General features: G+C 46.5%; 1 protein-coding gene across 1 annotated transcript in view; it reads left to right on the forward strand.

Annotated features, from left to right (window-relative positions):
- The window catches only part of HADHA (hydroxyacyl-CoA dehydrogenase/3-ketoacyl-CoA thiolase/enoyl-CoA hydratase (trifunctional protein), alpha subunit), a 35,901-nt gene that overhangs the window by 7,488 nt on the left and 4,119 nt on the right, over nucleotides 1–24,294 (forward strand). Inside the window, 15 exon segments of the mRNA XM_015415135.1 lie at nucleotides 599–640; nucleotides 1,336–1,406; nucleotides 2,587–2,720; nucleotides 3,699–3,837; nucleotides 4,199–4,318; nucleotides 4,425–4,527; nucleotides 10,127–10,249; nucleotides 10,415–10,533; nucleotides 13,025–13,081; nucleotides 15,054–15,163; nucleotides 15,877–16,011; nucleotides 16,845–17,016; nucleotides 18,967–19,053; nucleotides 20,235–20,375; nucleotides 22,552–22,620. Coding sequence (XP_015270621.1) covers nucleotides 599–640; nucleotides 1,336–1,406; nucleotides 2,587–2,720; nucleotides 3,699–3,837; nucleotides 4,199–4,318; nucleotides 4,425–4,527; nucleotides 10,127–10,249; nucleotides 10,415–10,533; nucleotides 13,025–13,081; nucleotides 15,054–15,163; nucleotides 15,877–16,011; nucleotides 16,845–17,016; nucleotides 18,967–19,053; nucleotides 20,235–20,375; nucleotides 22,552–22,620 — 1,622 coding nt within the window.

Consider the following 24,294-nt stretch of genomic DNA (forward strand, 5'->3'; position numbering starts at 1 on the left):
AACCTCATTGGACACTGTAGAGCTTACTGCTTAGTTAATGGTTTTAGGATTGTGTTGCACAGCGCAAGCTGAAATAGAACTGTTTCCGTGGCATCTGACGCTACAGTGGAATTCCACTTGACGTCACCAGCTAGCAGCATGCCTGCTGGAAGTCATGTTCAGGGTCTCTATAGTTAGCAATGCCTGTATCCAGAAGAAGACTTGTCATCGGGCATTTTTAAGCAGCTGTCAGTCTCACGGGACAGGTAAAACATTAACTAGCTTACCTGCCTTCTGTTGTTTAAAGTGACAGGAGAACTTCTAGCACTTTTGAAGCATCATAGGTATATTGCAGAATGCAATGAATTATTCCTTACCTTGCACTGCAATTTCTGTACTGTTTAGATAGTTTTTCATAGTTTGTTTCACCGCAGCAAGATGGCCTTGAACCAATCACGTATTGGTCTAACCTACCTTAAAGGGTGGTTATGAGGGTAAAAAAGAGGTGAGGAGTATGCCACTCTGGACCCCACTGAGTAGAAAGGTATAAGTAACATAAAATAAAATAAATTTGAAACACCTGTGTAGCCCTACTTTAACTGGAATCCTTCTCTTGTAGGTTATGCCTGCCGAAACATCAGCAGCTCTTCACCTCTTAAATGTAAGTGTAAACACTTGGGTCTTATTGGGGAGGGATCTGGAACTCCGCACCGACTAAAATAAATTAGCCAGTGCAGGCAAATACGCATCAGTTCACTTTCAGCTTACTTTTGCTGGTCTTGCACTTTGGTTTTAATTTAGTTGGCAGAAGCTTTACTAGTTTTGTCATACACTTGTAGTAAAAATTATAGAAGCAGGAAGACAGCTGGTTCCATAGGACAGGGGCCCAAAAGGTATGCGGGTTTCAGGCCATTTAGGGGTTTAAAAGTAAGTACCTACACTTTGAATTGGTACTGGAAAATACTTGGGAGCCAGTGCAGCTGCTGTAGGGAGCCTTAGAGAATTAGGCTAGAAAGTGTAGAAGTTTGGAAAACTAAAATGAGGATGTACTATCCCTCACAGTGTGGTACAGCTGCAAGGTTTTGGATTGGCCAGTTTATGTGCAGTAGGAAGTATCCCATTTTATGGTTTCTAACCTTTCATTTTCTACTTCCGCAAACTTGCTTATGTAAAGTAAAACCTGAGAATTTTAAGTTCCTACAAGTTCACTGGATTCTGTAGAATTCCTACAGCTAAAGGTCAGGCCCATTCCTAGCTTCCCAGGGCATGGTATGCTAAGCTTTGTTGAGGTTCAGCATGGGTGAAAGTAGCCATTCTGCTTTCTGTGGGTGATGATCCATCTTCCTTTCTCTCCAGCTAGGACCCATGTTAGTTATGACATCAAAGGAGATGTTGCTGTGGTGCGTTTTAACTCACCAAACTCCAAGGTAGGTTTTTCCCACCTGTTCTTTTTAGGCAGAAGTTGTTGAAACATAGACATAAAAAATGTCCTTGGAGTGCACTGAATCAGGGCGCCCATGAAGACTTTGTGTGGAGAGGTAGTGTGCTTGTGTTTAAAGGGAATCGCTTAAAAAGGAGGCACAAAGGGCATGTCAGGCTAAATCAGAGTTCTGATAACTCCAGAGTACGGAAGCAGCCAGGAAAAGGAAAAAAGGGGACAATTCATCTCTTAATTATAAAACACTTATTTTTGAACTTTTACTTATTTCGTCTCCATAATGATGCTGTGAGGCAGGTTATTGGTAGTTTTATTTAACAGATGAAGAACTGGGGCAGAAGAGCGATCCAGAGCTTTGGGATCCAGTCCAGACATCTCTGACCCTTGAGTTCAGCGGATACTATCAGCTTTGTGGGTTACCCAGATTCTAACTGCGGAAAGGATACAGGTGGCAAAAGAAGAGCGATGGCTGGTTATGCAAATGCTTTGTGTCACAAGGCACTGTGCTCACTAATGCTTTGCTCAGCAAGTTGTTCTAAGCTCTCTGAGCAGCTTGAGATATATTTATCGTAACATTTGCAAGATGCTTGTTAGCTCCCTGCAAAATTACAAAATATGACCAGGCTAAATCCTTCTGGATTACAGTGCAGAGAAAGCTTACGGCTAAAGAAAAAGATCTCCTTTGTGGGAATGTTCCATCTACTCTGGATTTTATGGGTCCCCATCCAGAATAACATTTAAAGCACCAGAGCATTTGTGTTTGGCCAGTTTGGTGTAGTGGTTAAGTGCGCGGACTCTAATCTGGGAGAACTGGGTTTGATTCCCCACTCCTCCACTTGCACCTGGCTGGATGACCTTGGGCAAGCCGTAGTTCTGATAAGAGCTGTTCTTGAAAAAGAACAGTTTCTGTCAAGAGCTCTCTCCGCCCCACCTACCTCACAGGGTGTCTGTTGTGGGGAGGGGAAGGAGTTTGTAAGCCGCTCTGAGACACCTTTGGATAGTGAAGGGCGGGGTATAAATCCAATCTCCTCTTCTTCTTCTAAATGCTGCTGCCTTCACCAGAGTTGTCTCTTCTCGGCACATCAGGATGGGAAGAGCAGTAAATGGGCACTGGATGATTTCCATCCAGAGCTGAAGCTCCCTGTTTCCCTCAATTTGTTTCCCTCCAGGTCAACACGCTGTCCAAGCAGTTGCAAGCAGAGTTCACGGAAGTTATGAATGAAATCTGGACCAATGATGCTGTCAAAAGCGCGGTCCTCATCTCGGCAAAACCTGGTTGCTTTATAGCTGGGGCTGATATCAAGTAAGTTCCAAGGAGGAAAACTCTTATTAAGATGAGCAAAGAAGTGTGTGCTCTTCTTGTGACAGAGGATCTAGTGTATTAATGTTTTATCACATGCCTAAATACTGCTCCTAGAGATCTGGGATATCTTTCTAGCCCTGTTGTGTGTTTGCAGTGGCTCCACGTTAAGGGCTTTCCAGCTATTTAATAGTGGTTGTGTTCAGAGAGGGCCCATAATTGAATTTGGAATTCACCCCAGGTCTCCTAGACCAGCTTAGCCCAGGATTGTCGAAGCTTGAGAGCTAAGCAGGGTTGTCCCTGGTCAGTACTTGGATGGGAGGGAGACCACCAGGGTTGCTATGCAGAGGAAGGCAATGGCAAGCCACCTCTGCTTGTCTCTTCCCTTGAATACCCCATGGATGGGGACACCACCAGTCAGTTGCGACTGACTGGCATGGTCTTCTTCTTCACCAAGTCCCCAGGTTAGCACCCATCCAGTGCTCTTCTAACACTGCAGTGTCTCTGCAAACTTTGGTTGTTATTTATTTTCAATAAAGCAGCTGCCAACATGACAACCAAGCCCCTGACAAACTATTTTGGAACCCTAACATGACTTTTCAGGTCTATAGTGCAAATTAGGGAAAACCCATTCAGGCATCAGATGATCAGTTACTTTCCCCTGCCCCCGTTTTTGAAAAGAACATTTCCGTTAAAATAGTTTTCAAGAGACTAAAAGTCCACCCACCAATTCAACTGACCCCCGAAGGCCCAGAATAATCTGTCTTCCAGTTACCCAAAAATAAAGCCGTGCAATCCAGACTGTAGTTGAAAGCAAGTTATTTTCAGGGAAGGCAACTTGCGCTTACTCAGCTCACATATTGGCATATCCAAAGCTGTGCAAGTGCAGGAGCTTAGTAAATGTGGCGCTATAAGGAGGAGAAACTTTGGCCTTCTTCAGAACTTTGGCCAGAAACCTCCCTCTTTTTGTCCTGCTTGCAGCATGATCGAGGCCTGCAAATCCAGTCAGGAAGTCAGCCAACTTTCTCAGGAAGGCCAGAAGATGCTGGCGGATCTTGAAAAGTCTCCAAAGCCTATTGTTGCTGCTATCAGTGGTTCCTGCCTTGGTGGAGGGCTGGAGGTACAGTAAGTGGTTTCCAGGAGGGGAGGGCAAAAGGTGGTTCATAGCAGATCACAGCTGGGAAGGGACTAGAAGTCCAGCAGGCCACGTTCCCTGGCTGAAAGTTAAGGCTGACCAGCACCTCTGCCCCCAGTCACTAAGATTAAAACCAAGGGCCGTGGCTGCTTCATTAGGCATTTGAAAAGGAAAATTCAGGTGCAATAAGAAGACGTTCTCTTTGCTGGCCCATTTCAAAGACTGCTGACCTCAGGGCATTTCTGCAGCCCAGAAAAGTTGATAGACTCTTGCTATTTCTGTAGACCAAAGTGCCTGGGAAGAAGTGGTTGTATCTGTTGGTGTTTTCTTTATCTGCTATCCTTAGGTTGCCATTGCTTGCCAGTACAGAATAGCAACCAAGGACAAAAAGACAGTCCTGGGCACGCCTGAGGTGCTATTGGGGTTGCTTCCGGGGGCTGGAGGCACTCAAAGGCTCCCAAAGATGGTGAGTAAAATGCCATTATATATATCCAGTTAGGTGTAAGGAGAGGATTCTGGTTGTCTAGTCTCATGGTTTCTAGCTGGTGAAATTAGTTTTTCTCTGTTTTCAGGTGGGACTTCCTGCTGCCTTTGACATGATGTTGACCGGGAAAAACATCCGTGCCGACAAAGCAAAAAAGATGGGGCTGGTTGACCAGCTGGTGGATCCCCTAGGTTAGATCCAGAATATTCCCATGCTTCTGCCTGATAAAGACAGTTTCTTGCTGAGTCGTGGACACAGCCAGGTTTTGTGATGCTGTCGCTACATTTAAGAAACGTTGAAGTAGCCAGCCAACTGTGTAGTCTCTAGGAATCCTCAGTGTTTAACCACCCAGTAGGACTGGTGGTGACAATTCTTGTAATTTCAGATAAATGTTTTACTACCATATCTGGTGGGTAATTGTTCAATGTGGAAAAATGCCACTGGTGCATATATTTACCCTTAGTGGAGGAATTAATCCAAATACGGTCTGCGGTGTAACCACACAAAGCTGATAATTTTTTTACTGCTTAATAAGTCACATTGTGTTAAATGTTCTGCTGCTGCCCCACCCACCCCCGAGAAACCAACAAAAACAGAACCGTCTAAAACCATGGCAAACTATTAAGCTAAACAAGCCTGAATAGCACTGAAACTGCTAGCATTTTTATACTTATACGGAATTAAGAAGAGCCTCTTCAAAGGAAAGGCTTCTAGAGTCTGTGGCTGGATGAATTTGAGAGTTGGCCCAGCGTAAACATGTGAAGCTACCTTATACTGAATCAGACCATTGGGCCATCAAGGTCAGTGTTGCTTGCTAAGACCAGCAGCAGCTCTCCAGGGTCTCAGGCAGAGGTCTTTCACTACCTGACCCTTCTTTAGCTGGAGATAGGGACTGAACCTGGAACCTTCTGCATGCAAAGCAGATGCACGATCACTGAGCCACAGCCCGTCCCCAAATCGTTAAAAAGGAATTTAAGAAGCTTAAATGTACAGGAAGCGAGGAAGACTCGAGCAGGTACCTGATGGAAGGTGGCTGTTTTTGCCACGGCAGCACTGAGGAGGAAGGTGGAGATTGCTCTGGCCAACAAAATGAGCAGGAGTCCTAGTGTAGTGCTGTGAAAAGATCTGATTGTTTTTGTTCTTGTTGCACGAACAGCCTTTGGTGTCTCCCAAGTGAACCCTCACTTGATTCAATTCTGGGCACCATGGTTAAGAAAGGACATGGACACAGTAGCATGCCAAGGGTGGGGGGCCCGGTCCACTCTGGGCATGGCTTGAGGAAAGCCTTTAAAGGGGGCCATGGAAGCCAGCATCGTGCTGCATCCAGCCAGACATCTTTCCTTTTATTTTAAAAATTCAATTCTGGTTGCATCCACTGGGGCCACAGGAAAGTCTGAGCATAGCAAAAAGCACTCTAGGATTGGGTAGACTTCCCTTTCTCCAAGACTGAAGCAAACTTGCTTAACAGATTGTACAACCAAGCCAGCATGCTGATAGTTGTTACCGTAATTGCCAGCCTGCGGGTCATTTTCTCCAATAGTCTAGCCTTTCTCTCTTCCTTTTTTTTGCACCCAGCTCCACCAGATCTTGCAAAGCAGTAGTTAGGGTGTAGCAGCAAGATAAAACAACCTTTCCCTCCCTTGATTTCTCTCCCTCTTTTCCACACATTTTTCATTCATTTCTGTCTCCCTTCATGAAATTTTTCATGTCCCCTCCCTTTATTTTTATTCTTCTTCTCAATACCTTCTCATCCCTATCTTGGTTGGTGAGAGAATATACTTAAGAGTAGTATATTACCAAACCTTTGTTAATATTATGAACAGAAGGACCTGGGTTTGCTGGGCACTGTATATTGTACTGATTCTGCTGGGCTCCCCCCCCCCCCCCCGCGTCGACAAGGATTTTTATAATGAGCCCACATGGCATTGCCACAGTGCCACTGGGTGCTGCTGGGCACCCTGCGGTTGTACTGGTACTGCTGGGTATTCTGTACATTGCACTGTTTCTGCTGGGCTTGCAAAAATGCTCCCCCACCTTCAGTTTCTACTGCAGAGAGTCTCTGGTTTGACTAGTCCTTTGGAAACAATGGAGGATGGGGGTACCTTCTTTGGTGGTGAATGTGTTTCTTAACATCCAGTCTATTGAAGCTTGCGATGTCTATTTTGTGATGCTTTGGCTAGTGTTAGTTAGTAAAAGTAAGTACAAAGGCAGACTCTAAGCTCTCAGAAGTGCCTTGCAGACGTTTGGGATGGTCAGCTCTTGGGCTTCAAAATGGAGAACAGAAGCTGCCCCAAGTGCGTGCTCAGAACATGAGTGATGTGATGGATTTTTATTTTTATTTTTTGCCATCAAGTCACATTTGACTTATGGTGACCCTGTAGGATTTTCAAGGCAGGAGATCTAAGATGATTTGCCACCGCCTGGCTCCACATTGCATAGCTTCTGAGATCTGACAATATCCGGGGGCTATCCAGGTCAAGACCAGGGTTCCCTCTAAGCTGAGTTAGTGTGTGCTAGCTCACGGTTTTTTAGCCTCCGGCTCACACATTTTCCCCTTTGCTCAGGAAGGACAGCTCCAGAGCAAACTAATTTATGCAGTAGCCAAATCGCTCGCTCACAACTTTGATGCCAGTAGCTCACAAAGTAGAATTTTTGCTCACAAGACTCCACAGCTTAGAGGGAGTGTTGGTCAAGACTATGCTGAGAGTAATGTGACTGGCCCAAGGTCACCCAGCAAGCTTCCATGGCACAAGTGAGCATTCGAACCTGGATTTCTCAAATCCTAGTCTAGCACTTTAAGCACTATACCACTCTGGCTCTCTTGATAGAATAGTGTGTTGGAATTTGATTTTTTTCTACTGCCATAATTATATATATAAAATTAAATAAAAGAAATTTTTCACTGTCTGCATTTTTCCCCTGGCCATTGAAACAAAGTTTGGGTCCAGTGGCACCTTTAAGACCAAACTTTGTTCTGCCGCTTCAGACTAACACGGCTATCCACCTGAATCTATTTTCTGACCATTCCTATGATCTGTTTTATTTCATGATTATTACTGGAAATAATTTTGTTGTTTAGAGATGGGGCCCTGACCTGGATCGGCCAAGCCTAGCCTGATCTCATCAGATCTCAGAAGCTAAGGAGGGCCCATGCGAAGGCAGGCAATGGCAAATCACCTCCAAACGTCTCTTGTCTTGCAAACCCTACAGGTTCACCATAAGTCAGCTGTGACTTGACAGCAAAAAAAAAGTAGTGTTAAATATTATCTGCCTCGGGTGCCAAATAGTCTAGGTACGCCACTGCATCAACAAGCTGGAAAATATATGGAGGAGGAAGAAGAGGAGATTGAATTTATACCCTGCCCTTCACTCAAAGTCTCAGAGTGGCTTACATATTCCTTTCCCTCCCCTCCCCTCCCCTCCCCTCCCCTCCCCACAACAGATACCCTGTGAAGTAGGTGGGGCTGAGAGAGCTCTTTCAAGAAGAGCTCTGAGAGAACTATGGCTTGCCCAAGGTCATTCAGGAGCTGCAAGTAGGGAATCAAACCCGGTTCTCCCAGATTAGAGTCTGCACACTTAACCACTACACCAAACTGGCTCTGTTCTTGAAATTGAGTTTCAAGAACAATAAAGGGGAGTGAAGACAAAATTCACAAGAAGCTGAGCAGTGGACTCAGCTTCCAATACCAAATGTTAATGTCATGGTTGCATTTCCATCTTGCCCTTTCTCTATGGAGCTCAGGGCCATGGGATTGTCCAGCAGTCCTGTGAAATAAATGGTGCTGAGTGATAGTGACTTGTATAGCCAGTTGGTGTGCTTTACGACCGAGTGGGGAATTTGAACCCTAGACCCTCTGGTTTGAATGTCAACATTTCTCCAACTTAAAAAGATACTGAAAGGAAAAAGAGGAAACATGGGTAGCCGTGGTAGTCTGTCTGTAGCGGTAGAAAAGAGCAAGTGTCCAGTAGTACCTTAAAGACTAACATATTGTGTCAGTCTTTAAGATGCTACTGGACTCTTGCTCTTTTCTACTGCTAGGGGAAACACAGTTCATCTTGCATTGTCAGAGTAAGGCAGGAAATATCAATCAATCCAGTTACCTTTATTGACATGTAAGGCAGAAAATAGTGGGTATAAGCTGGAGAGAGATGGTATTGTAAAATCGTGAAAAACATCCTAATTCTAAAAACAGTAAGTAGAAGAAGGAGCTACCAGAGAAGCTGGTAGAATCTCCTTCCTGTCAGGGCCTTAGAATGAGGTTGGAGGGGCATCCTTCCAGAGGGCATACATAGGAGGCTGGCTGGCAGCCTGCTGAGGCAGCTCACGTTTCTGAGTCACTGGGTGAAGCCATTAGCGACTTCCTTTTTTATTCTAAAAGGGTCTTGAAAGCACTAAGCACTGTCCATCTGTGTGTACCAAACCCACTTCCCAGCACTGTTTGCATCCTAATGAGCATGCCTGTAAATGATGCCAGGGGGCTGGTTTGGAGGGGGGGGGAGAAGGCAGGGCTTCAGGCACATTACTCTTCCCAACCCATTCCAAACAGGGCAGGAGACAGAAATGTACTTTTCCTCCCCCTAACCATAAACCGCAAGACCCTTCCTTGAGATGGGAATGAACTATTTCCACCCTTACCAAGCCTCCTCCTGGGTTGCCTATAGGGAGAGAGAAATTTTCTGCAACCCAAGAGCTGCCTTCAGGAGTGGAATGCCCTTCCCCTTGCCACTGCCATGCCCATTTTCCCCCGAGTGAGCTCCCTGTTCTGTTTTTCCTGGCAAGGAAGAAAGGAGAAGTGGCAAACTAGGAAAAGGCAGACTTTGGAAGGGGGGGGGGTGCAACAAAAGAGGAAATGGGGGCAGAGCAAAGGATCCAAAGTGGCCGGAAATTGAGGAGAATAGAAACTTGGGAGTGGGGTTTGCGAGGAGGGGTGGCAGAAGTTTGAGATCCATGATTACTGAGGAAGGTGGGATGTCAGTTTGGAGATGGGGGAGGTCTGCAGTGAAATATGGCTTTAAAGGGCCGAACTCCAAAGACAACAAAACTGGGGCCAATATCAGTCCAATAATACACTCTTAAACATTAGTTATGTATGCTAATACAATTACTTTTATACTTGATTATAGTATCTAAGTATACAAAATATTCACAAGGTATACAACCTAATCATACAATGTAGAGCTTTTGACTGTATTCTTTTGACTGTTAACAGCACATGTTTTGGAATTCCACTAGTATCTTCTAGCTGTTGGCAACAATTGATATTTTGTTGTATTACCGTGTTATTGTATAATATTAAGATATTGTATGATTAGGTTGTATACCTTGTGAATATTGTGTATACTTAGATACTATAATCAAGTATAAAAGTAATTGTATTAGCATACATAACTAATGTTTAAGAGTGTATTATTGGACTGATATTGGCCCCAGTTTTGTTGTCTTTGGAGTTTGGATACTGGGAGGTCTGCCTTTTGGGTTTGGCTATTTTTAAAGGGCCGAAGCCATCCCTTCACTCCAGACCAGCACCTAGTCTGTGACACTGCATAATAGCTGACCAATTGCCTGCCTTCAGGCTTCTGCTGTTAATGGGAACACGAGAGGAGGGAGAGGGTCCTTGGAAGTGAAGGAAGGCTTGCACAAGCTCAGCGGGATGCTTCTGCCCTTGCAGTTTCTGTCCCTCCTGGAGTAACTTTTTCTGCTGGGAAGTCAGCCGCTTGAGTTGCTGAAAGTACGGATCATTCTGATGGTGTTCTCAGTGTCTGCAAAAAAGAATCTCTTTGTATTTATAGGCCCGGGTATAAAAAGCCCCGAGGAACGGACCATTGAATACCTGGAGGAGGTGGCGATCATGTTTGCCAAGGGGCTAGCCAACAAGTCAGTTTCTCAGAAGAAGAACAAGGGCCTGATCCAGAGTAAGTGATGTGCACAGAGCATAGGCAAACCAGCCTCCCTGTGGCTCTGAACCTTGGATGAGCTGCCTTGGCTTTGGTCCCTCCTGGGGTCTCTCCCGTCAGTTTTGGTCACTGAGACGTTAAGGTTGCCGAGGGCTGGGTTTTTCCACTTCCGTTGTCTTGCAGAGGTGACGGACTATGCCATGGCCATTCCGTTTGTGAGGCAACAAGTCTACAAAATGGTGGAGGGGAAAGTGCGGAAGCAAACCAAAGGACTCTACCCTGCTCCCCTGGATATCATTGAGGTGAGGCGTGCTTCTGTAGAGTCACTTTAATTCTCTGTCTGTGGTTGGGTGTCCAGTTGCTAGATGGGTTCAGCAAAAATACTGGGTGTACTTGATAAAAATTTATCGACCCACCCCACCCATATATGGGAAGTTTAATGACGACATTCTATATTTTCTCTATTAATCAATTTCAGATCACAACCAACCGTTTCAAGATAGATATATAAAATGTTGCAAATGCCACTAAATCATTAAAGGTAAAGGTTCCCTTGCTCGAAAGCCAGTCGAGTCCGACTCTAGGGCTGCGGTGCTCATCTCCGTTACAAAGCTGAAGAGCCAGCGCTGTCCGAAGACATTTTCCGTGGTCATGTGGCCGGCATGACTAAACACCAAGGCGCACGGAATGCTGTTACCTTCCCACCGAAGTGCTTTCGAACTAGTAGGTTGGCAGGAGCTGGAACTAGAGACGGGAGCTCACTCCGTCATGCGGCACACTCGGGTCTCGAACTGCTGAACTACTGACCTTCGACAGCCTGCAGTTCAGCGTCTTAACCACTTGAGCCACCGCAGCTCATTACTAAATTACTAAATTACAAATAAACAAATACAAATAGAACTGGTCCTAATTTTTTACCATAACTGGATTCACTAGTAGCACTCCCATCTTGTCAGGAAGGTGGTATTGTTGAGATGGCATAGGATATTGAAAGTATACTGGAAGTTAACATTCTGGTTTGTCTTATCCAGCCAAACCCAGAAAGCTGTTCTGCATTACGTTTCCATAAGGTGAACACACATGAATCTGCCTTATACTGAATCAAACCCTCGGGCCATCAAAGTTAGTATTGTCTATGCAGACTGGCAGCCTCTCTCCAAGATCCCTGACAGAGGTCTTTCATATCACCTACTGCCAAATCCTTTAACTAGAAATGCCAGGGATTGAACACTCAGTGTTACAGAAGTTTCAAACATTCTCAATACATTTTAAAAGACACAAAAGAATATTCAGCATTACAACAGTTTGTAGAGCATGAGGCTGGAAACATTAGCTACCATAGTTTACAGTAGGGGTTGTTCATTTATAGTAACTAGCTGAAGAATCCAAGTGCGATCTTGACCCTTTGGAGTCAAAAAGCAGGCTCGTTCCCAAATCGGTTAAGGCGGGGAGGTGCTGGCCGTTCCACAGCTGCCGCTTTGGCTGCTTCGTATGGTTTGGGCTTGCCAAGCCCAAGCACAAATCAGCATTGGCGGTGACTGCAGAATGGCCACAACAATGCCCCGGATTTGCAGCATCCTCCTTGATTGCTGCTGCAGCCGTTCTGCAACCGCTGTTGGGGGGGGGGCAGCTTCGTGCTATTTGGGCTCAGCAAGCACAAACCACACGAAACAGCCACTGAGCTGGCTGCAGGGCAGCCACAACAGCAACCCTGAATGTCCGGCTTTTTCTTTCTCTTTTTTCCTAGACAGCCAGTGAACATACTGGACTGTCAGGGTCAATACCGGGCACCTGGTAACCCTAGTTGGGTGGGGTGGAAGGAGATTGTCTAAGAATGCTGCCAAAGACTATTGTTATACGGGGATGTATACAATCCTGCTGAGGAAGGGGGTTAAGAACATAAGAGATGCCAATGTTGGATCAGGCCAAAGGCCCATCCAGTCCAACACTCTGTGTCACACAGTGGCCAGAAATACCAGGTGCCATCAGGAGGTCCACCAGTGGGGCCAGGACATTAGAAGCCATCCCACTGTTGACCCCCCCAAGCACCAAGATGACAGAGCATCACTTGCCCCAGAGCCCCTATCTATACCTTGTGGCTAATAGTCACTGATGGACCTCTGCTCCATATGCTTATCTAATTCTCTCTTGAAGCTGTCCATGCTTGTAGCTGCCGCCACTTCCTGTAGCAGTGAATTCCATGTGTTAATCACTCTTTGGGTGAAGAAGTACTTCCTTTTATCCATTCTAACCCGACCGCTCAGCAATTTCATGGAATGCCCACGAGTTCTTGTATTGTGAGAAAGGGAGAAAAGTACTTCTTTCTCTACCTGCTCTATCCCATGCATAATCTTATAAACCTCAATCATGTCACCCCTCAGTCGTTGTTTCTCCAAGCTAAAGAGCCCTAAGCGCTTTAACCTTTCCTCATAGGGAAAGTGTTCCAACCCTTGAACATGGTGTGTGTGAATTTGTGTGATTTAGATCAAGGAAATGGTGCAAGAGGAATGGTGTTGACTCCCTGTTCCCAACTTTTGCTGCTCCATGGAAATTTTTAAAAAGCAGGAGATCCGAACAGGTATATACATAGGCCTTAAATCTGATGGGAATGAGGGTTTCCCTGTTCATCTCCAAGAGCCCCTGTTTATTTTTAACCTGGTATATCCGAAACAGACAGCCTAGAGTGGGATTACAAATCTTCCAGGATGGGAGGAGCTGTCTGGCAGACCTACTCCTTGGAAGAAAGTGGGGGAAGCCCAGTGAAATGGTTCACTCTTGTGCCTCTTGATGCAGGTGGTGAAGACCGGCCTGGAGCAGGGCAATGAAGCTGGCTACCTTCTTGAATCACAGGTAAAGGATCTTTTGGTCTCCAGCTTGAACTGTAAAAGGGATAGACTTGTGCTTAAGCAGGGAGGCTGACTTTTCAGAGAGATTGCAAAGGAGGAAGCCCTCAAAGCCGTACAACGTCTCACCCCAGATCCCTTAGAGAAGGCTGTGTGGAAATAATGATCTGCCTGGCCTGGGCCACAGAAGTTGGTGGAGAGCTGAGGGAAGGGCTCACGGCTTCCTTAGCAACCCTGCACTTCCCTGGGAAGCCTTCCTTGCCCTTTTAAAGTGTTGCTGGTAAAGAGCTTGTTAAAGGGCTACTAAGGATAAGAACAGATAAGGTAGTGCAAAGCAAAGGTGAGGGTGGGATGGTCAGAGAGCCTCTGTGAAAGACATGGGTCTTAAGGGGGCATTCATTGGAGGTGTCATGGGCAAAGGAAACCAAGGGCACCCAGAGGTGGTGCTGCTTCTGCTTTAGAGAGAAGATGAGAAGGGGCATGATTTGGAGCTTAGAGACTACAGTATCAGTGCGTCTCCACTGGGATGGGAAGTGAGTCTCCAGTTCGACTTGGAGGTGGCTACTGCCACTGCCTAGGAACAGAGTTATGTCCCAGCATCCTTCTTTCCACTGCAGGGCTGCCCCCCTCTGTGCCTGTGCCGGAGCCCTTTTACCTTACACAGTTCAGTGGGAGACCCACTTCCCATGACCACTTAAGGATGAGGGAAGCCTCTGGCAGGCTGCAAAGTCAAATTTGGGGGTGCAGGTGGAAACATCATTTTGTCCCTCAGCTGTGTGTTGTGCTTGACAGCATCATCACAACTTTGGTGTATCTTCCTCTTGGGTATCCTGACACTTGGCTGGTGTTTCGTGATCACAGATTTGGGCAAGGCAGATACTGTCCCTGAGTTGTTTTATCTTCAAATACAGACTGGTGATGTTAGTGGGAGACCATGTCCACCCTTTTGTTCCCTCCTCCCAAGCATCCCTTGCCAATACTTCTTATCAGTGCTCAGTTTCCTTAACACGTAGCCAGTGCACCACTTTGTACGCTTAACACAGCAGAGTGTAATTGTGATCTAGGATGCTCATCACTTCCCCCTTGTTCTTGCTTCATGTCACCTTAATATCCCCTGTTTGGTTTTTCTTTTGAGGTCCTGTGTTGGATCCAAAATGTTGTCCGTCTCCACATCTTGGTCTGTGTTCATCAGGGGCTTAAGGGGTATGATAATGCCCAGAGGGATGGCAAAAGCGGCTTTACCTCTAACCCTTCTGATGACCCTTCTGATGACCTCGTTTAGCACAATTCCCATTATTGCAGCAGCTTCTTTTCAGAGTAGCTGGACAACAGGTGGACTGGTAATGAGCAGAGGCTGGTTCTGTTGACGGCATCCCCCCCAGATTTTCTGCTCTGGGTTCTGAATCTGTAGGATGCCTGCATCCTATTTGAGATTGCTCTGACTAACTCTGAAGCCCTCCAAGGATCTGACTCCCTGGATGAGGCCCCTCTCTCAGAAGCATACCTTGGCTAGGAGTCAAGGGTGATATTCTCACTTATGTCTGTTGTCTGTTGACATTTGTGGAGCTGTCCATGCCTGCAAATAAGTGCTTCCACTAGAGTAGAAGCTGTTTCATCCTCCCGGCCTAGTGGCAGAATAACCAGCTGTTGATATTCTTGATCTTGTTAAACAGCTGACCTGGGATTGGATCCAACCACTCCTCTGCCCAGCTAAGTGCAGGGTGTTGTCTGTTTTGAGAAGTGCAGGGGATGAGTGGGGGGAAATGTTGGAGATTTACACTAGGCAAATGTCATCTAGTAAAGGTCTAGGCAAATGTAATCTAGCAAAGCTGCTGCCTCAACTGCAGCACAGTAATGGATATTCTGGGGTGCCACTCTACATTGGAACAGTAAGGGAAACGCTACAGCACTGGGACCCGATGACCCCAACCTCTAATCATATTGTTTCCTCCCCCCTCCCCCCTCTCTGCCACTTCCAGAAATTTGGGGCACTTGGCATGACTCCTGAATCCAAGGCGCTCATAGGGCTCTACCATGGGCAAGTGCAGTGCAAGAAGAACAAGTTTGGGCAACCAAAACAGCAGGTCCAGTAAGTCCAGCTTCCTTTCTCGCTCTAAGACTATCCCAGGTGGTAACAGCTAGCAAGCCTTTCTGAAGGGGAAGCAGAACAAAGCTATGTGGTCCTGATTAGGATTCTCACGAACCTCCATCAACCTTTCCATTTAATGAACCGGTTCATGGTTCGTGATGCTGTATGGGTTGCAAAAGCCATTTAAAGGGTTCCCTTTACGGGCTTTGGAAGCTGCACCACTGGTGTGACTCGCAAGTGAACTCAGATGGCACTTGGCGACGTAGCTTGGAGATACCATTTAAAGAGACCACAGTCTCTTTAAATGTCTTCTCCAAGCCCTGCCGCTGGCACCAGCATGTCTGCTGACACAAACCATGTGAACCTCCGTAAGCCACCCAGAAGGGTCGTGGGAAGTTTATGATGGTGGGATGGCATGAACCAAGGTTCGCGAACCCTGAACCAGGCCCAGTTCATGACGAATTTCAATTCGTAATTCAGTTCATGCCCATCCCAACTCTTAATGTGCCTGTGCCCAGAGTTTTGTGCCAAGGGGGCATTATTGGGTTAATTGCAGCAAAGGTTTCAGGACCCTTGGTGTTTGGGGGATTGGTAACAGAAGATATGGCTACTTCCAGTGAAGTGAAAAAATAGCAGCAAGTGTGCTCTCGAGTTACTGCTTTCCAAAGCAAATGGACTCTCTTTTGTCTTCCTTAATCCTCTGTTTTGTGCAGAACTCTAGCTGTCCTGGGAGCCGGCCTGATGGGTGCAGGAATTGCTCAGGTATCTGTGGATAAAGGGATGAAGACTATCCTGAAAGACACCACCCTGCAGGCCTTGAGCCGAGGACAGCAACAAGTCTACAAAGGGTAGGCTCTCCGTTAAAGCCATAGGACACCTGTGGGCCATGCACGGCTTTCCGTTTGAGGCAGGGCTCTGCTCTGGATCTCATTCCCAGTGCCAGGGCAGGCTTAGGCCACAGAGGATCTGAAGCGGCAGTGTAGAGTGTTAGCATGGACAGAAGTCCCCTCTCTGATCACTGAGGGTGACTTGACAGTTCTGCATATCTGAAAGGTCAGCAGCAGGACTTTCCCGCAGGTTCTTTGAGTCCCAGCTCTTCTCACTTCCAGCTTTCAGGTATAATCTTGTGTATACCTCTTTTCAGATAAGATCCTCCTTTCTCACTGTTGGAAGGGAGCAGGAGCTGCTAGCTGTGCAAATGGACTGCTTCTGCCATGGGAAGAAGCACGTGTTCTGCCAGATTGGCTGGGGCTGGCAAAAGTTCATGTCCTGGTGAAATATCCCGGAAGCAATGAAGCTAAGAATGAGAGAGTAGGCCCCTGGAATGTTGTAATCTTCATGTTTCACAACTTCCAATATATTTTTCAGGGGAAGTACCTCTTTCAGGTGTAATTTGACTAAGCTCATCCTTTCCCCATCCTCCTCCAGTTTTGCGAAGGGTCCACAGCCACTAATCAGATGGGGGATTAGGGCCGGCCATGCATTTGGCCTTGGAAGCTGTGACTCTTGGAATGCCAGGATCTGTGAAACCAAGTTTCCCACCCTCACGGTTGTAAAGAAGTTTGGAAACTTGGGGACAGCTTACTTCAAACTAGGGCTCAACCCCAAGCCCGCCCTCAGTGCTGAGGACGGGCTTGGGGTCTTTCTCTGGGCTGCCTCCTGCCTGCTCCCCCCCCCCCAGTTAAAATGACAAAGTGAAGAAGAAGAGCTTGATGCCGTTCGAGAGGGACATGATCCTCAGTAACATGACAGGGCAGCTGGATTACAAGGACTTCTCAAAGGCTGACATGGTGATCGAAGCCGTCTTTGAGGACATCAGCATCAAACACAAAGTGTTAAAGGAGGTGGAAGCGGTAAGTGGGGCTTTAGCAGTAACTTGCTTTAATGGGACTGTGAGGTGTGTGGGGTGTGTGTTGGAGATGCCTCTCAGCCCTGCTCGTCTCAAAAGGCAGTAGAGTTCTTGCGGTCACTGGCTTTCCACACTTGCTGGCTTTGTTTGACATTTGGAGTATGGCCATGTGATGGGATTAGATTTGGGGGGTTTGTTCCATACACCCAGGGCCGGCTCACTCACTAGGCAAACTAGGCAATCGCCTAGAGCAGGACAGCCCTTAGGGGCACCAAACTGCACCTGGCCCCCGTAGTCTGGGAGTTTCTTGATTATTTGTGTTTTTCATTCTTCCTAAAATGCATTTATTTTTGAAAACTGGTGGGCGCACGGGGGCCCCAGAAGGGATCCTCGCCTAGGGTGCAAAATAAGCTGGAGCCGGCCCTGCAGACACCCAGAGACATGGCAACCCTACACATCCTTTGAGGCAACGTGATGGTTGCTTGGAATTGTCGACTGTTCAGTCCACATATGAATGAATGCTGAGGGCTCAGGTGGGGATCAGTTTGAGAAACTCCACACTGTGGCAGACTGTTTTTGCAGTGCTTGTGCTCCAAAGCTGGAGTGAACTCTCAGGCTGCAGCAGAACCCCAGGCTGCGTCAGTGGGGTTGAGGGGTGAGCCGTCCCAGAATGGCTTAAAGAGGATGAATTATTACAAATCTTCTCTAGTGTAAACAGTTAGTTGTGCTGGCAGGCAGTGGGAGGAGGGAGTGGGACAGTCCAGCTCAGGTGCTTCTTGCTGAGAATGAGAATAATTGCCTAGTTTAGGGGTGTCGAACTCATTTGCTATGAGGGCCAGATCTGACATAAATGAGACCTTGCTGGGCCGGGCTATGTGTGTCATAAAATGTAATTCCAGGTAGCGGAGATATAAACTTTATAAAGGACACAAACACAAAGGGTTTTTAAAAAAAACTTAAGAGAAAATCATGCTTAAAATATTAGCACTCTTGCAATATTTTGTTTATTTAACAGTGTCTGATAACTGACAGCTCTTGCTCTAAATTATTGCATCAAAATGTCTGTGCTGTTGCAATCTTGAGTATGCTGTTCAGGTGCGTATCTGTAAGTTGCAAACCTATGATGACGCAGCAGCAGCAGAACTGGAAGAAGAAGCAGAAGACAGCCAGTTCCACTGCGGGCCTGATAGAAGCCCTCCGGGGGCTTGATTCAGCCCCCGGGCCACATGTTTGACTCCCCTGGTCTAGTTGTTTTTATGGCACCATCACTTCATGGAGCTGAATACAGTAACAAAAAAACAGAGCTGTTCTGTGCCCTGAGCAGCATACAATCTGAAGATCTTGGGAAAGAATAAGAAAGGAGAAGCAAGGAGTACATAGCAATGAATGGGGCATATGCCGTTTCAGAATTGGTTTCAAATAAAGGGGTGCATGGGGATTAATGGCTTCATGGACCTTGGGACATGATACTTTGAGCTCCAGGCCTTAATATTCTATAGGGCCTCTCTGTGTTTTACTAGTTGCTATATCAGGGACAACCTCTGCACAAATAACTTGCTTGCTCTGTGTTACTACAGTAGGGAGGAATCCTCTAAGCAGTGGTCTGATCCAGTTCTTAATGACCGATATAAAGACTACATGGTAATGGAGCATGCAGACTTTCTGCACATCTGTCCTGTGCTGTGAAGTTTCCTTTTTATGGTGACCCTGTGGGAAGTAAGAGCCAACCAAAGTCACTGCTGACACTGGGGAGTGGCTGTTGCGGTTCTGTGGGGTAGAGATTATGGAAAGCAACAAGTCACGCTGTAGCAACTCCTGAACTTTCAGTCACTTTTCCTGCAGCCACTGGTAACCTAGTATGCTCAATGCCTTGGCTGGAAGCACTGACGTTTGTACACACCTAAGACCAAGGGAATCCTCCCTTCTCATACAATGCCTGCCTCTGTCTCCCCAGGTTATCCCTCCACACTGCATCTTTGCCAGCAATACATCTGCTCTCCCCATTGGTCAGATAGCCGCAGCCAGCAAAAGGCCAGAGAAGGTGAGTCTTAGGACCTGCCTGGTACTTCTTGTAGGAGAAGAAGCTCTGAAACCCAGCATCCCATTGCTGAATGTTAATAGAGGATTTCTTCTTGCACAAGCATAACTTAGGTCTCTGAGGGGCCTGTCTCTCCAGCAGGATGTACTTCCTTATCAGTCAGCCTTGTTAGAATGTCAGTGCTTTAACGTCCATGAGTCTGAGTGCTTCTGACTATTCTGAGACTTTAAAATGAGTTGGGCTTGGGGGGGGGGCTGTTCTCCTTTACTACCTTCTCCTCATGGTATTTTCACTCACATGGAAGCAGTCATGTCCAAGAGCTGGTTCTTGCACAAGGGATCCTTACAGATGGCCTTTCCCTCTAACAATGAGAAGGATCAGCTGTTAAGGTTTATAAGCCACTTTAAACTATATTATGAGGCTTTAGCAATATGCAGTTATACTGTTGATCTGTTAAAACACTGATAAAAAAGTTCTGAGTGGCTCGATACAGACTGATTCCCATCTGTGCCCATTGATTTTCACTGCGTGTAGACTACAGTAACTCTGCACAGGGTTGCACTTTTAGACTGTGTGTGGCCCTTGTACCAACTTGTACTGTTTGTCATCTGTCTCAATTTTGCCTGCTTTGACTGGTTGCCATTCTCAAAGATTTCAGGCAGACAGAGTTCCCCCCCCAGCAGCTGAACTGGACCTGCAAAACATCTGTTCTACTACTGAGTTCTGGCCACTCCCACTAGGAGGAGATGATTTATGCAGGCTCTAGAAGACCGCCTTCCTTTTTCAGTGTTCTGCTGCCGATCCCAACATCAGTCAAGAGTGCATCTTCCCACAGTGTAGTAGAGTGCAGCAAAGAAATGCAGAGAGGTGGTGCTGGTAGCTGGCCACCAACAGTGGAAAACTTATACTTGGGGCTAAAGAAGAATAGTTGCAGTACAATGGAAAGGGACAAATATGGCCCACGGCTGGACTTCTTTCCCCCCAAAACACACTTGCCCCAGATCCATCATGCATAATCTCCCCCCCCCCATTTACTGTTCTAGAGATCCCACTGAAACCCCTGAGTTCTGGATTCAGAGTTATGCAGCCCTAACAAGGAACCGCTGGCCCCTGTGGGGCACTTCCGTGTTTTGCTTTGGGAGAGGAGCCAGCCCTGTTCCAGTTTCCCTGCTTGCTTATTCCAGGTGATTGGGATGCACTACTTCTCTCCCGTGGACAAGATGCAGCTGCTCGAAATCATCACCACGGACAAAACGTCGCCAGACACCGCTGCCTCTGCTGTTGGTGTAGGCCTCAGGCAGGGCAAGGTCATCATCGTGGTTAAGGTAAGGGATGGACTTCTAAAAAAAATCATTTTTGGGTGCGACTCCAAGAGTAGCAAGCAAAGGCATAAACTCTTCCTCAGAAAATCCTGTGTGGCCAGCCTGAGCAGGGAGGCAGCTCACAGGGGAACTGGCTGCAGTTGCCAATTCCCATCTTCACAGTAGCAGAAGCAGCTCAGCTCTGCACATGACTGGGAGGGTGCAGAACCCACCCTTCCTCTTGCACCACAGTCTGCACTGACATCATGCACACACACACACACACGTGTCCCAGATCCACAGGAGAGCTTAGGAGAAGTCCACTGCTGAGCCACTGGCATTTTTAATGTTATATTTAATTTTAAAGATCAGCACAATCAGTGCAGCAGGCTCATTCCAATGGTCCATCTTTTTTGTTTTTTGTAATTTTTGTAATTGCGTTTATTCTAAAATCTACAAAGAAATCATAGGATATGGGTACACTACAAACTACAGGAGGCAGAAAAGAAACCACTAAAAACCCAAGTGGCAAAGGTCGGATAGCTTACAAATACTTAAATTGATTATTCACTTACAATGTTGCTTTTTTCTTAGCTTGGCTTATCTTAACATTACCATGTTACAAACGAAAATAAAGTAAAATAGATTTATGCTTTTATCTGGTTGGAGTATATCTAAATTTCTAAAAGTTAGTTGAGGCACAGAGTTCGTTCGCTTATTAGATTCCACTAAAATCATAGTTTCATCCGGGGTTTATGATTTTGGGGGCTAATGCCCCTAGTTCTAGTTCAGATTTTTCTCCTGTAGAGCTTTGAAATGATTCTTTGATACTTTCCACAATGCCTTCTTCTTCAGTAGCAATGTCGTCCTCTGTTGCTGTTTGTTTCTTTTCAGTTCTTTGCTGCCACTCCTTGGATGCATTTGTTTTTATAATAGAGTCTATTTTCTTTTTCTGATCCTTGTGTTTAATAATGTGTCCTTTGGTTGTATTCTCTACTTTATTTGGTGTTTCTTGAGGTTGCTTGTAGAAAGATTCAAATTTGTTGTTCATCATAATCAATTGGTCCAGTAGAGGGCGCAGTGCATTAGCAATCACTGTGGATAAGTCTATGGTTGTTTCCGGTCTTGTTACCTGAGCTGCAAGGCTAGCACTTCCTGAAGATCCAAGCTTAAACACTATTTTCTTCCACCAGACGTCGGCAGGATTGTTTACGTTTAAAAAAAATTCTTTAAAGTCTCTGTGAGCTCTTTAAAAATTTGCTTATCAGTCGGATATATGTTTAAAGAAATAATGGCTTATTTTTCTTGCCCCCTCCTCTCGCTGAGTTTTTAAAAGTTTTTGTTTATTTCTGGGTGGGAAACACACACACACACACACGCAGTTTTAATTTTGAGGTTTGGGGGCATTTTCCGTTTGTTTGTATGGCTTAACGATTCATTCATTCACGCTCCTTTCCTATCAGGTAAGAGAACCGCTAGACCAACTGCCCGCTTGTCCCAGTGTGCGTCCTTAACGCCATTGCTGGATCTACGGCGGCAAGACCTTCGGGGCAAAGGAGCACCTCAATTCCTTGGCATTCCGCCTCGGAAGAGGCACCCTTCGATCCCCATGGCTAGGAACCCCCTACAAGGGTTCCGGGAGGACTCGGATGCATCCGAACCCCCTCCCAGCTGCCGAGTCATGGGTCGCGCTCCTTGGAGCTCCAAAGGCAGTCCGCCATTCAGGTCGCCAAAACTGGAAGTCCCTCCAATGGTCCATCTTTGATAAGCTGTTTTCATGGTCCCTTTCAAGTCTGAGGACTGCGCTGTGAATATCATTTTAGTCTGCTGAACGCTATTCATATGCCTGTGTCCTGTGGCTATGGCGTGTTCTAATAACCCTTTCCGTTGTTCTTGCACTGTTTTAATGGTTTGATTGTATTGTCTTTACTTTGTGGGCCGCCATGAGCGGGTCTCTGGGGAAGCAGCGGGTCCACTTTTGCTAAATAAACTTGATTCCAACTTAGCCCCTCCCATTAAAATCTCTATTGCAAGACACATAACAAATACAGAGGAAAGCTAGTGGTTGCAATCAGTTGTCAAAATCTTCCCTATTCTGAGCAGTAGCTTCTGCCTTTGCCAGGAGGAGGAGGAACTGGGCTCTTTCCTTGGTGTTCTCCTTGCCAGGCTTGTTTTCAATGTTCTGTTTCGTCCTCTACAGGACGGCCCAGGTTTCTACACAACCAGGTGTCTTGCGCCCATGTTGGCTGAAATCGTCCGAGTTCTCCAGGTTAGTGTCAGTCCCAGTGGCTGGTGTTGTGGAGCACTTTCCTATTTTGGAGGTGGAAGCAGACCTCAAAAAGAGGCAATAAGCAATGGCTTGTATCCATTAAACTGCCAATGAGATGTGGTGAGAAGAGGAGCAGGCAACTTCACCCTCTCCTGCCCCTTTCTTTAGCCTTTTCTCTTGTAAAGGTGTTCATCGGTGTGGGTCCTGCCGCCCCGGAGTAATCGTAGAATCATAGAGTTGGAAGGGACCTCCAGGGTCATATAGTCCAACCTCCTGCACCATGCAGGTAATTCACAAATACCTCCCCCACACACACACCCAGTGACTGCTGAAATGGATCACAGGGGCTGAAATGGATCATAGAGGGGAAGCGGAATGTGGGGAAAATCCATGCCCCTTCCATTGGCAGTGGTAGTTGATTAATGGAAGTGCTTCAGACTTGCTCCGCCCCGGACATTTCAAGTACTATCTGTTCTTTTTTTCCAATCAAAGGGAGATCTTTGAGGAAGTACACACACTCAGTGCTGAGAAGACTCTTTTAGGAGAAGAGTCATCATTGAATGGGGAAGGAAAAAAGGAATGGATAAACCTTGTTACCTTGCAGTCTTTTGCCTTGGAAGAGGACGTCAGTAGTTGAAGCACGTCAGACGTGGCAACTTAGGGCTATTCTGCTAGAATTATGTAGCAGCTTTTTGAAATCTCTCGGGCTCCATTTGGGAAAGTTTTTTGTTTGCATGCTGGGAGGGAACAGCCCAAACCTTTCCTTACTTCAGCATTTGCAAGGAGAGAGGCTTATCCTTCTGCTGCTGCGGCTGCTGAAAGACGTGTCCTCAATAGCCTCCTCCTCCTCTCCCTGCCGCCTTAACTGCTCAGAGGGGTACTCTGCTATGGTGGCACCTCCTCTGCCAGAGCAGCCTCCAAGAGTACCTGAGCCTCCCCTCTGCGACACATTACATGCCAGTGTCTCATGTGCTGTGCTGAGGGAATGAAGCAGTTGCAGTCAGGATGGGGCCCTCCTGGTATTCTGTTTTGGCAACGGACCTCCTCATGTTGTTCCAGGGAGTCTGTGCTTGGACATAACCCGCCTTCCTCATTGTGACTTTCAGTCCTCTCCCTGAGGCTTTTGCACTGCTTCCCTGATAACGGTCCGAGTTGGGTTCAAGCTTCTAGAATTCAGTGCAAAAGCTCTCAAATCCTCCAGTTTCTGTCCGCCTCTCCTTGCCTGCCCCCAGTATGTACAAGCTTTCCTACAGCTGGGTGGGGAGACGGACAGAAGGATGACTGACAGCCATGTGTAAAGTGTCGTCAAGTCACGGCCAACTTATAGTGACCCTGTTCTGATTAATGTTATCTCCTTTTCCTCTCCTATCCTAGAAAGGATAATTTCTCCTTGTTTAGGGCTTCAGTATTCTTTAAAGTAATGAATAATGAAGTAGGCTTTTAGCATCTGTCGTAAGGTAAAATTCTTAATCACAGTAATATTGTTAGTGCTTTCAAGCATTTAATTTAGGTCCTTGACAACATTTTCATGCTATCAGTAAGGAACAAGCAGGTGTGGTTAAGTTTTACTGCCTCTGCGTCAGGAGGACCCTGCGCTTCCTTTGTGGCTTCCCATCCAAGGACTAACCAGGGCTGACACACCCTGCTTAGCTTCTGAGATCTGGCACGGCACCT

The sequence above is a fragment of the Gekko japonicus genome, unplaced genomic scaffold (genome assembly GCF_001447785.1).
Source record: "Gekko japonicus isolate JY-2015 unplaced genomic scaffold, Gekko_japonicus_V1.1 scaffold63, whole genome shotgun sequence".
Classification (NCBI taxonomy): Eukaryota; Metazoa; Chordata; class Lepidosauria; order Squamata; family Gekkonidae; genus Gekko; species Gekko japonicus.